This window comes from Garra rufa, chromosome 19 (genome assembly GCF_049309525.1).
Source record: "Garra rufa chromosome 19, GarRuf1.0, whole genome shotgun sequence".
Classification (NCBI taxonomy): domain Eukaryota; kingdom Metazoa; phylum Chordata; class Actinopteri; order Cypriniformes; family Cyprinidae; genus Garra; species Garra rufa.
The window spans coordinates 32874746-32886333 of NC_133379.1; the positions used below are offsets into that span (position 1 = coordinate 32874746).

The 11588-nt window shown below is 41.8% G+C and overlaps 1 protein-coding gene across 1 annotated transcript; it reads right to left on the minus strand.

Annotated features, from left to right (window-relative positions):
* Positions 1 to 1086: 1086 nt before the first annotated feature.
* Positions 1087 to 5750, minus strand: LOC141292245 (bile salt-activated lipase-like). Its single transcript, XM_073824245.1, has 11 exons — positions 5649 to 5750; positions 4888 to 5035; positions 4672 to 4791; positions 4245 to 4442; positions 3949 to 4079; positions 3661 to 3768; positions 3225 to 3339; positions 2044 to 2230; positions 1705 to 1908; positions 1432 to 1629; positions 1087 to 1329 (listed from the first exon to the last, which is right to left on the minus strand). The coding sequence occupies exons 1-11, from the start codon at positions 5718 to 5720 to the stop codon at positions 1149 to 1151; spliced, it is 1662 nt and encodes a 553-aa protein (XP_073680346.1). The 5' UTR covers positions 5721 to 5750; the 3' UTR covers positions 1087 to 1148.
* Between the last annotated feature and the right edge of the window lie 5838 nt (positions 5751 to 11588).

The window sequence follows — 11588 nt, forward strand, 5'->3', positions numbered from 1 at the left end:
CTGGGTCGTGAGTGGGGCTGACGTCCTCCTCGACGAAGCCGACAGTCCAGGAAGATCCACTGGACGCCAGCACCCACTCGATGTATCCGGCAAGGCTCTCTCGAGGACCCTCCCCGGACAGCTGCGTCTTGATGTTTTCATTGCGGAAGAACGTGCACAAGCAGCTGTCCGGGTAATGAGTAGATGGCACGAGGAACAGAAAGTCTCTGATGTGGTCCTCGAGAGAGCGGTTCCCCTGCTTCAGGAGGATGATGAAAACAGCAGGGTCATCCATGAGGAAAAAAAAATAAAACACTGATACAAAAAAATGGAAAATAAGCGCAGGGAGAGGTGCCGGGTAAACTGTACTTGGTCGGTCCTTATGTCAGGGGTGCGTGCAGGAGTAGACGAGACGATAGACAATATTTACAAAGTACAATATATTTAATATAAATCTCCGAGTGGAACAAGGCTGGAACATCACACACATCTAAATCACAGAAGGACCGACAGGGAACTGAAATCAAAGACAGACTTTTAAAGACAGACTAATCAATAAACACAGGTGACACAGATGACTAATAATTACAAGGAAAGGTGCAGGGAATCACAATGACGAAGGGCTAAACCAAATGACAAGACAGACAGAACTGTGACAGATGTAATGCTAAATTTCTTAAAGTCTAACTACATCTTTGATGGCCTGAGTGTGAATAATTTCTCAGCAAATTTTCATTTTTGGGTGTACTATTCCTATAATAATTATATAAAATGTATCATTATGTATATCAAATTACATTTTTTACATTCAAGAGTTACTTTTTTTTTTTTTAAATATAGTGATTAGTGTTGTAGTTCTGTTCTTTAGATTTTCGAAATCAGCTAAGGTTTGCTGTCCTTTTAGATGTATCATGTGTTCTATGTCCATGTTTCTGGAGCAGTTGAAACTTTTATCTGAGTTAGAACTTTTATCTAGAGTTATCTGAGCTTATAAGAATTGTACAAATGACGTTAAAAAAAAAATCTTTCTTTCAGCTTATTGGAGCACAAAACAGCATTGCATTCTTTGATGGCATGGCAAGTTAATACAGAAAACATGACAGCTACTTTTGATCATTATATATTTTGTTTATTGTATGAATCTTAGCATGTAGTTGAGTCAGTAGTGCTCAGTTCTTCTTGACAGGGTAGCTGGCAAACACCCTAGTCCAGTAGTGAACCAAGCGTGTTCTCAACATCTGCTTCACGCTGTTGCTGCTCATGTTGTTGTGGATGTCTAGGTACTGATGTCCACTGCTGGCAAACTCAGGCCAGGCTACAGGAACACTGCTCTCACCTTTGTTAGGGTCTCTGTGAGGAAGACAGACAATGAGGGAATAGTTTAGGTGAAGTATTTTAATACTGTAGTATTGTGAAATATTTTAATGTTTTAATTTATTTTAATTTACATACCCAGTGTGTGCAAAATTGGACCAGTAGGAAATCATGTATTTGGCAACGTCACGGTGGCGAGGAAAGTAGCCCAGAGGAGTGCTGAAAGGCTTCCCAAACACATACTGAAGGTCATCGGCGTGATCGGCACCCATCCAGAGCGGGTAGACAGGCATGCGCGAGGGCTCAGTGAACAAGTAGGAGTAGGTTCGCCCTGAACTAATGGGGAAGAAAAGGTTGTTTTTAGGGTTAATACTATTCAGGTCAGTAAAGAAGAAGATGAGGTCAACTTACACAGCATGGTCAGAGTGGAGGTACAAGGCAGCTTGGGTTGGCACCAGGAAGATGAAGTCTGTCTCCAAGTCAACAACCGTTTTCTTAATATCTTTATCACTTGGGTTACTACCCCAATTGACTGTGTACTCCTGAAAAGTTGCCATACCAGCATCTATTCCTCTAGATTCAGACAGGGCAACCGAGAGAGTCCTAAACTCCTCCCTGTTAGAAATCAATTTGGAAAAGAATTTGGACCATTAAAGGCCCTATTAAATGACTAGACAGATGTCTGACTTTATAGGGTCTTTAAAAATTCTCAAAATGATTCCAGATGAGTCTTTAATGTAGCACACTTACACAGAGGTGGACGCCAGTGCGTTGTTGATAGAGGGGATGTCAACGGTGGCAAAGATGTGACCGTCCATGTCATTGACTCCAGCGATGTAATCAATGTCAGCAGCATTCCCGAAAAGGGTATCAGGCTCGCCGGGGATGAAGTCACCATCGATGACGGGGGACAGAGCCAGATTGTGTAAAATGGGTTCTAGAAAAGATTGTCAGATTCAAAGGGTTAGTTCACTAAAGTATGAAAATTAGCACATTATTTACTCACTCTCAAGGCATCCTAGCTGTATATGACTTCCTTCTTTCAGACAATCAAATCGGAGTTATAATAAAAATGGTTTTGGCTCCTTCAAGCTTTATAATGCAATGGACGGGTGTTTCTCTTCATCAGTCCAAAACAACTCCAATAAAGTGCATCCATCCATAACAGAAAGTGCCTCACACAGCTCTGGGCCTCCTGTAGCAAATTAATGCATTCTTGTAAGAAAATTATCCATATTTAAAATTTAATAATCACTTTAATCTAAACAGTTGTACACGGAAACAGTGGACGTGCAAGTGGAAGATAAAACAAAACAACGGTCACAAATTGAAAGTATAAAACAAGGATTTGAAAAGAAAAATGTTGGAAGATTTTGTTTGCTAAAGTCAGGAAACTTTGTTTCCTTTGCTCCTGTAAACAAACATTGGTTTTCACAAGACTCGGCGGCGCATGCGCAACGCAGATGTCCTGCATCATCCACTTGGAGCTGCTTCCGTGTACAACTGTCAGTGCAAGCTAGATTAAAGTATTACATTTTAAATATGGATATTATTCTTACCAAAACACATCAATTCGCTACAGAAGGCCTTTATTCACCCCCTGTAGCTGTGTGAGGCACTTTTTATTATGGATGGATGCATATACAGCGAAGATGCCTTGAGGGTGAGTAAATAATATGCTAACTTTCATTTTTGGGTGAACTAACCCTTTAATATTTTGACTCATTACACTTACGTTTTAGCAGATATTAACCACATTAAAGGAAGAGTTCACCCTCATGTTGTTTCAAACCCTTTGTATTCACTGAAAAGGTTGGTTTCCCCATTCTTTGTAATTGCGTGGAAAAGAGCGACTAGTCTTGCAGGTAAATACATTTTAATTGCTTTAAAAAGCTTGTAAAGGGCTAAAAATGCAGTCTGAATTTTCGTACCAGCAGCAGTTGAAGTCAATTTCACTTTCCCAGCAAGTGTTACAGCCTTTGGATCTGTCATTCTCAAACAATCCACCATCCCACTGTCAGTGGGACATCCTACCGTCCTTGCGATCTAAAGGTGCACATATAAGAATTTACCCATATAGTTTTAAAGAAATAATTGGATTTGTAATAACTGTAAACATTGTGATATCTACACATTAATTATTAACTGACTAAATACATTGAAATGTCAGTCTGTGTGTGAAACAGAACAGGTGACTTCACTGAGTAAACACAAGCAACTGTACAATGATGTAATTTGCAAAAGCTTGGGAATGCGAGTAAACAAACTCCATAGGATTTTGCGACCACTTTTTATCACATCTTCTAGGTTTGTTTTATAGTATTAGAGTATTTAGCAATGTAGGACGTTCATGAAGGTGAGGCTCACCTCCTCAGCCTTCTGTCGTGGATTTCTGTTGATGGCCCAGGGACAGAGAGCAACACCACTTTGTGAGATAGCTCTGCGGATCAGGCCCTTGTTTTTAGGGGAAAGAATCTGTGCAGGATGAGACACACACACACAGAATCTATATTTCTGAGAACCTCTCATGGTCTTCATACTAATAAATCAAACACTTACACAAACGTGTTGCCATCAGTTTTAGAGTGAAAACCTTACTACATAATTATGCAATCAAAAAATAAAATAAACCAGTATTTTTTTTTATTGCAGCACCTGGAGGTTCACACTGGCTGCCCCTGCTGACTCCCCAAAGAGGGTGATGTTGTCTGGATTGCCACCGAAATTCCTGATGTTCCTGTGTACCCAGGAGATAGCAGCGTGCTGATCCCACAGGCCATAGTTTCCTATCGAGCAGGACATGCTCAGGTTATCATTTAAATACTACAATCAATCCATATATATGTACATGAATACAGCGGGGTCCAAAAGTATGAATGGAGCTTCTATTCAGCAAGCACGAGTGTCTCATATGTTTAAGTTTGTGTATTAGATGATTTGCAGTTTCTTACCAGGTGCGTCAGCATCTCCGCTGCTGAGGAATCCGAGTGATCCGACACGGTAGTTGAATGTCACCACAATGACATTTCCTCGGTCTGCCATCTCCTGTCCATCATACAGGTAGTTGTCCAAGAAGTTTGCACCCTGACTACTACCAAGCAGGAAGGCACCACCATAGATGAACACCATGACAGGCAGATTGGTAGACACTGGAAAGGAGATGGTTTAAGGTAGTCATATACTGTAAGGTAAATTCATACATTTGACACCATAGTTGTAAATAAATTATGCATATAGGGCTACTTTGTTGTTTTGTGTGTTTCTCGGATGTTTATAATGACATAAATGAGTAAATTATAAAATTGTAATTTTTGAGTGAACTATCCTTTTTACATACTTTTTTGTTTTGTCTTATAGTTTAGAACAAGATTGTATTACCAGAGCTGCCCTGAGGGACCCAGATGTTCAGGTAGAGACAGTCCTCACTGCCCACGACATCAGTAGCAAGAAGATTGAGCTGCAAGCACCTGTTTCTGTAGTCAGTGGCTTTCAAAACACCTGTGCAGGTAAGAGTCAGTAGGAGTGCACTGTCAATACACTCACTTATTTTAGAAAACATCTGAACAAACTTGCACAACAGACAGGCTTACTCACCGTCCCAGCCTGGGTGAGGAACAGGCTTCTGTAATCTGCCAGGTGGGGCGGCGAAGGGGATTCCCTTAAACTCGTCCACATAGCGAAAGAGTCCAACAAGGCGATTCTTTCCCTGTACCATCCCTCCCTCAGTGTACACAGCTCCCAACTGCAATGCAATTTTGGTAGAAATTGCAGTATAGCATATTTAGCATTTAAGCCATGTTCTGACAAACTGTATGAAATGCTTTTCGGCATTTCCACTTCTTTTTAGTACTCCACTAAAAATGGTGGTGTGTAAAATAAGACTAAGTTACCAAGTTAAAAAAATATGACGGGAAAAATAAAAATTATATTTAGTTCTCTAAGAAAACATTTGTGCTCCTTCGTGAAATTTAAATTTTATATTTGCTCACAAAGAGCTGAAAAGTTTTGCAAACAAATGCAAAGTTTTTTTGTGGAAACATAAAAAACTGTGAGTGATTGCATTTGTTTTTCAAGTCGAGAAAAATGCAAAATCATTCAAATAGTTTTTTCTGCCATTTTATATTTTTTGCCCATTATCATCCCCTTAGTGGTCCTGAATTAAAAGTTTAAATAGATTTTTAATTGATGGAGTTATTTGTTATTTAGTAATATAATACGTCATAACTTCTTAAACATAATGAACTCTGAAACATAATATGTTGAGCATTATATATTACAGTTATATAATATAACATAATATAACAATCCAAGTGGTTATTGAAAATCGATTTGAATAAGTTCATATCATGACTTACAGAAGCTGCATGTGCTGTGCCCAGGATGAAGGCAAGAGAGATGAAAGCTCCTAGCATCGACATCATCACCATCAGACAGTGATCGCAAGTGTGGGACTGAGGGGAGTTCTGTCGCTTTTATAAACAGGCCAAATCATATCTCTTTCTCAAGGTGTGCCAAAACCATATCTAAAAAGTACACTGCCCCTGTATTAGCTAGACAACACATGTGCAGTTGTGGTAAACTCTCATGGAAAATTTATGGTTTTGTTATCTCAACGACACATTTTTCCATTACAGAGAAATTACAGTTTATGTGTGGTTAAAATATTTGTGCCATCTTGCAGGATAATGTTATGACTTTTTGTCAACCAAAGCCATTTTTAAAGAAATTAAGTCAATTCATCATGTGCCAAATTGACTTGTTGTCACACTTACTTTGTTGGATTCATGATTGAAATTCAGTTTCTGTACAGACTCACCTTAAAGTTTTAGCTGCAAAAATATAAATAAACAAATAAAATTACATTTAAATGAAATAGAAAATAAAGTATTTAGTATTTATTAAAAGCACCCTTTTGATCTAATACAGCCATGAGTCTTTTTGGGAAAGATGTTTTTCACACCTGGATTTGGAGATCCTCTGCCATTCATCCTTGCAGATCCTCTCCAGTTGTTGTGAAGCCACTCCTTCGTTCTTTTAACTGTGTGCTTAGGGTCATTGTCTTGTTGGAAGGTAAACCTTCGGCCCAGTCTGAGGTCCTGGGCACTCTGGAGAAGGTTTTCGTCCAGGATATCCCTGTACTTGGACGCATTCATCTTTCCCTCGAATGCAACCAGTCATCCTGTCCCTGCAGCTGAAAAACACCCCCACAGCCTGGTTTTCTCCACACATACTGTTAAGAATTAAGGCCAATAAGTTCTATCTTGGTCTCATGAGACCAGAGAATCTTATTTCTCACCATCTTGGAGTCCTTCAGGTGTTTTTTAGCAAACTCCATGTGGGCTTCCGTCGGGCCACTCTGCCATAAAGTCTGAATACTTTCCGTACCCAGTGTATATTCTAAAATGTAATTTATTTGTGTGATAAAAAGCTAAATTTTTAGCATCATTACTCCAGTCTTCAGTGTCACATGATCCTTTAGAAATCATTCATTATCCAAACATGAAAAAAAAACATGTCAAACTAATTTCTTACTTTAACATTTACAGAACAAATAAGTGCCATAGATAAAATCAAAGGAGAATTACATGTATTCTGTCACTGTTTGCGAGGCGAAGGACAAAACGCACATAAAAGATGAAGATAAGCAGGCTTTAATACTCCACAGGGACATCCAACACAACTACGCAGAGATGAGACCTGACCATCAAACACAGAGAGAACTGAACTTAAGTAGGGAAGATAATGACACACATGCTTGAACATATGATGAAATTAAATGAGCAACCAAGACAATCAATTAATTAAGACAGGAATGATGAAAACACAAACAGAGTTCAAACTAATAGAAACCATGACAGTACACAAGCTCAAGCCAGAATGTAGTGAGGGTCTGCAAAGAGGGGTCTGCAAAGAGGACCAGGTTGTGGAATGCTGCAAACAGGCACAGGGATGCATGAGGAGGCTTTGGAGGAGGACGGACGCAGGGGGCCTTGAGTAGGAGAGCACAAGTGGAGACCCAGACCACAGTCAGGACTGCGCTCCACAGTGGCGTCAGTGGATGGATGAGCCAAGGCATGATGAGAACACATGCCGCCATGAGGACAATAAGAGGCGACTTCGGGGATGGAGGTAGAGCCCACCATGCAAACAGAGAGCTGAGGAGGTGGAGCAACACCAAGGACCCAGGTGGCCACAATGGAGCTGTAGAGATGATTGCCCAAGATGTAGGTGGAGATCCGGTAGCCAGAGGGCAAGCTGGAGTCCAAACCAGGTGGAGCAGACTGACTGAGGGAACCCAGTCCATGCTGGAATCGTTGGAGGAAGAAGCACAGGTGCCTAGACGGCAGGACGAAGTGGAGCAGAGCCATCTGAGCCTGGAGGTGGAGCCATGGCTCCTCAGGTTTAGGAGACGAAGACTCCTGGCAGGCTTGAGATTGTACCCCACCATTGAGAGGTGAAACAGAGGGACTGATGGGGGGCAGAAATGACTGGACAGCAGGAGTGGCTGAGAGCTGAGAAAAACTGAAGAAGGTAGTTTGGAGAGGGAGGCTAGATGGGACCAGTAAGTCAGATGAACAGAATCAGGCCGGGTTCAAGTGAAGCAAATTCTCCAAACTGAAAAATAACATCCTTGTCCAGCAAACACTTAGTGGTGGGAAAGGCTCACATCCATACACCCAAAAGCTTCCTTGAGGAGGTCCCCAGACAACTGCATTTGCACCCACCGCACAGATAGAGAACCAAGTCAGACTGATTCGGGCCGATTGGCCAAATAGTCTGTGCTGGAATCGAGGGTGGGAGGAGTGCAGGTGCAGGAGTCAGGATGGCAGGATGAGGTGGTGAGGAGTCATCTGTGCCCGGAGGGGAATCCACAGGCTCCTTTGGTCTAGGAGACAAAGTCGCAGGAGTGGTTGAGGAGTGGCTGAGGTCTAAGGTCTTAAGGCAGTTATGAGAGGAGGAAGGAGAGGGAGGTTAGGCAGGGCTGAGTCAGACAGATGAACAGATTCAGGAGAGTTCAGGAAGAGCAAATTCACACACTCTCCAAACTGAAAAATAACACTCACTCTTAGTGGTGGGAGGGTGGGCAGGGCTCACATTCATACCCTCGAATACTATGAGTACTCCTATGGAGCTGGATACAGTTGGCTTGCACACCTGTTTGGACGGGGTCCCCTCTTGCTGTTGACTGCAGAGGTGTTCTCTCCATCTGTGGTTGGCTCAGGATGTCGCTTCTTGCAGTGGGGTGGTGAGTGGCTATGCAGTGGGTCTGAATTGGGGCTGGTGATATCCTCGAAATTTAAGAGGAAACAAGCACCCACTTCACATAGTCAGCAAAGCTCCCTTCGAGAAGGTACCAGGACAACTGTGCCTGAGCCTATCACACAGACAGAAAATGTGGAGTTAGCACGATGCAGGCCCAGGTGGCCACAACAGAGCCATAGCGACGATTGCCCATGATAAAGGTTGGGATCCGGAAACCAGAAGGAGGCTGAGCCTGAAGCATGGCGGAGTGGGCCGTAGGCAAAGGGGTGGAGGGCCGGAGAGCAGCGCATGGCCTGCAAGTCCACAGCGGAGGCAAGTCGAAGTCTGACTCAGGTAGAGCTGACTGGCCGAGGGAGCCTGGCGAGGCCGCATGGCAAGTGGTCCATGCCGGAATCACAAATTAAATGTTTCTCCAAGCATTCATTTCCATATGGTAGTCTGGCAATTCCATCTGGTGAAGACATAAATACTTAGAGACATGCAATATTAACTTCTCCATTGCTGTTAATTGAAGTACAAACAGGGCGTGACAGTTGGTCTGTATTAGTCCCGCCAATCCACCCCTGTGACTGGTTAGTGATGAGCGCTGTGTTGAACATTCTTTAACTCTTGGCGTCAAGAAAAAAAGCGCTCAGTGCAAAAAGACGCTCAATGCTCGGCACGCTCCTGCTATTTAAAATAACGCTTCCATTGAAAACAATTGAAAAAATACGCTAGCCTTGGAAAAAATGGTTTGGATGATACATGGCCTAAGAACGACAGAACAAAACAACAGTAAAGATTACAGTAAGGATGACAGAACAATACGACATAAACAGAGGACATACACATCAACAATTTTTCTAATTTATCTGAATAAGTAGGTAATGACTGTAGACAAGGAGAAATGTGTTACCCTGGAAATCCAGAGGTCTCGCGAGAGCACAATTTCAATTGTCTCTGCAAGACACTCTGGCATCGAGCAATGATGCATGTTACTGAAATACGTAAGCAGTTCTGGGAACCAATCAAATCGGTGTATCTGATGTAGGCGGGCCAGAGGCGAGCTAATCTGATGACGACAGTGCTGCGACGTCCGGAATCATTTAGTAAACATTGAAAGAGATCTACAGAAGAACACCAGTTGTTTGAAACGGCTTTGGCCGCTACAATGAACTATTTAGATTCGGGTTTTTAAATCGTTCTTTTGCAAAAAGGACCTTTTTGCCGACTTGATATGGCAAGAGTTTAATCCATCAGTAAGCTCCGCTGGTAGTTAAGCGTATGGGGTTTAGTGAAAACCCACTGGTGGTTGCGGTCTCGCCGTCGATCGCCCTTATGGAGGACCAGGTGAAAGAGGCAAGGAAATACGGTCTTTCGGCTCTGCAACTTGGCGACCACGAAGAGGAACAGATCCGAAGCGGGCAATGCCAGATAGCATTCGGCAGAAAAAAGAAGTGGTGAGAAATGTTATTGAACAAGGTCTACCGGGACAACCTGATCGGGATTGTGGAGGATCAGGTCCATCTCATTTACAAATGGTAAGAGTCACTTGGTAAACTTACTGTAACGAAAAACTGAACTATTCAATAGTAATACAGTAGCCTAACTTGAACAGGACGATATGTCTCACTGCTGAATGAAACGCTAGCGTCCATCCACGTATTTGTTGATAGTTAATGAATAGTTTGATCGGACCTAATTGTTTTATTATTCGGCTGTCGTAATTAATAGTTATTAATCTTGTCACATTGTTTATGTTATAACATTGAAATCCACTCTTATATGTTCACCGTCGCTCTGGATACGTATTGTTGTGATTGGTCGTGGCGTTATCCAATTGCGTGCAGTGAGAGTTTCAAATGCTCGCTTGGTGCCGCCCCTCGAGTTAGGCCCTTTTCATTGCTCGATGCCAGACCCTTAATCTTAAGGGTCTGGATTTTTCCAGGCTAGAAATGTGTAGTACATAGCACAAATCAGTCAGTTTATTTTTTGGAACAAATAGAACCTCATACTTTGCCAATTATGACAGTTTAACCTAAGGGTGTTCTTGATTTAGCTTAAGTGTGCTTTTCAGTGCGTGAGAAAATGGACGTGTCAATCGCGTGAGTTGTTGAGAAATTGCGTTGCCTCTGATTACATTATACAGTACATCAAACTTCAAAAAATGCTGCGTGCGCATGCGTACGTCAACCAACATTTACATGTCCTGTGTTGTTTTTATGATGTTCTTCGACCAAGTTTTGATTTAATAATGTGTTTTATATTACTTCTGTGTTATTATTTGATCAATGAGGGATCCCATGACATTTTAAAACCAGTGGGAAATTTCCAATGATGTGATTTTGCCTCACCTGCACAGTTTTGTTTACCAATTACCAAAACCTGGTTCCAGCCGTTTGGTGGGCGGTAATTCTCATGTCTTCCATCAATGTCGAAAGTCGTTGGCAGCCTGGGGACAAGAGCGCCCATCCTCCACGATGTACCCCACCTTATCCACATGGCGGAGCAGCTCCAGAGGAGTGAATAATAGTCTGTACAACCAGTTTATCGCAATCCATTCTGACGGCCCCCATTCACTGCAGAGGAGGCATTGGTGAGCAAGCAAATTTTTGGCTGGTATTTCTTTAATAATTTAGTATTGAAAAGTTTATTATTGTTTTAGAAGCAGTGTTTAGTTTTGTTTTGATAGTTTTGTTATTGTTCATTTTTATTTTATTTTGACTTATGCTGGCAGCCAACTATGCCAGGGCTTATGAAGGTTAATCATATGTCCGCCAACACATACAGCATGCATTCGTCAATTTTTTTTAGGGTTCACAGCTCCATTATTTACTTAAGATTTTCTCAGGTTTGCTGTCCTTGTAGATGTGTTATACAATATATTCTATGTCCAATTTTTGTTCCAGTGAGGTCGCTAGATAACTGTATAAACATAGTGTATTAATGTAGTGGAGTTATCTAAGCTTTTAAGAAATGTTATCTTCTGTAAACTTTCTCTTGGCTTATTGAAGCAGAAAACAGCACTGTATTAATACAGAAAACATGACAGC

What these genes read in the sequence shown, in the direction of transcription:
- LOC141292245 (XM_073824245.1), bottom strand. Translation starts at nt 5,720, where the DNA reads ATGGTGATGATGTCGATGCTAGGAGCTTTCATCTCTCTTGCCTTCATC. An exon ending in CGGAGATGCTGACGCACCTG is followed by an intron (nt 4,080 to 4,244) that starts GTAAGAAACTGC and finishes CCTGCTCGATAG; the next exon opens with GAAACTATGGCCTGTGGGAT. An exon ending in TCCAATTTTGCACACACTGG is followed by an intron (nt 1,330 to 1,431) that starts GTATGTAAATTA and finishes TCTTCCTCACAG; the next exon opens with AGACCCTAACAAAGGTGAGA.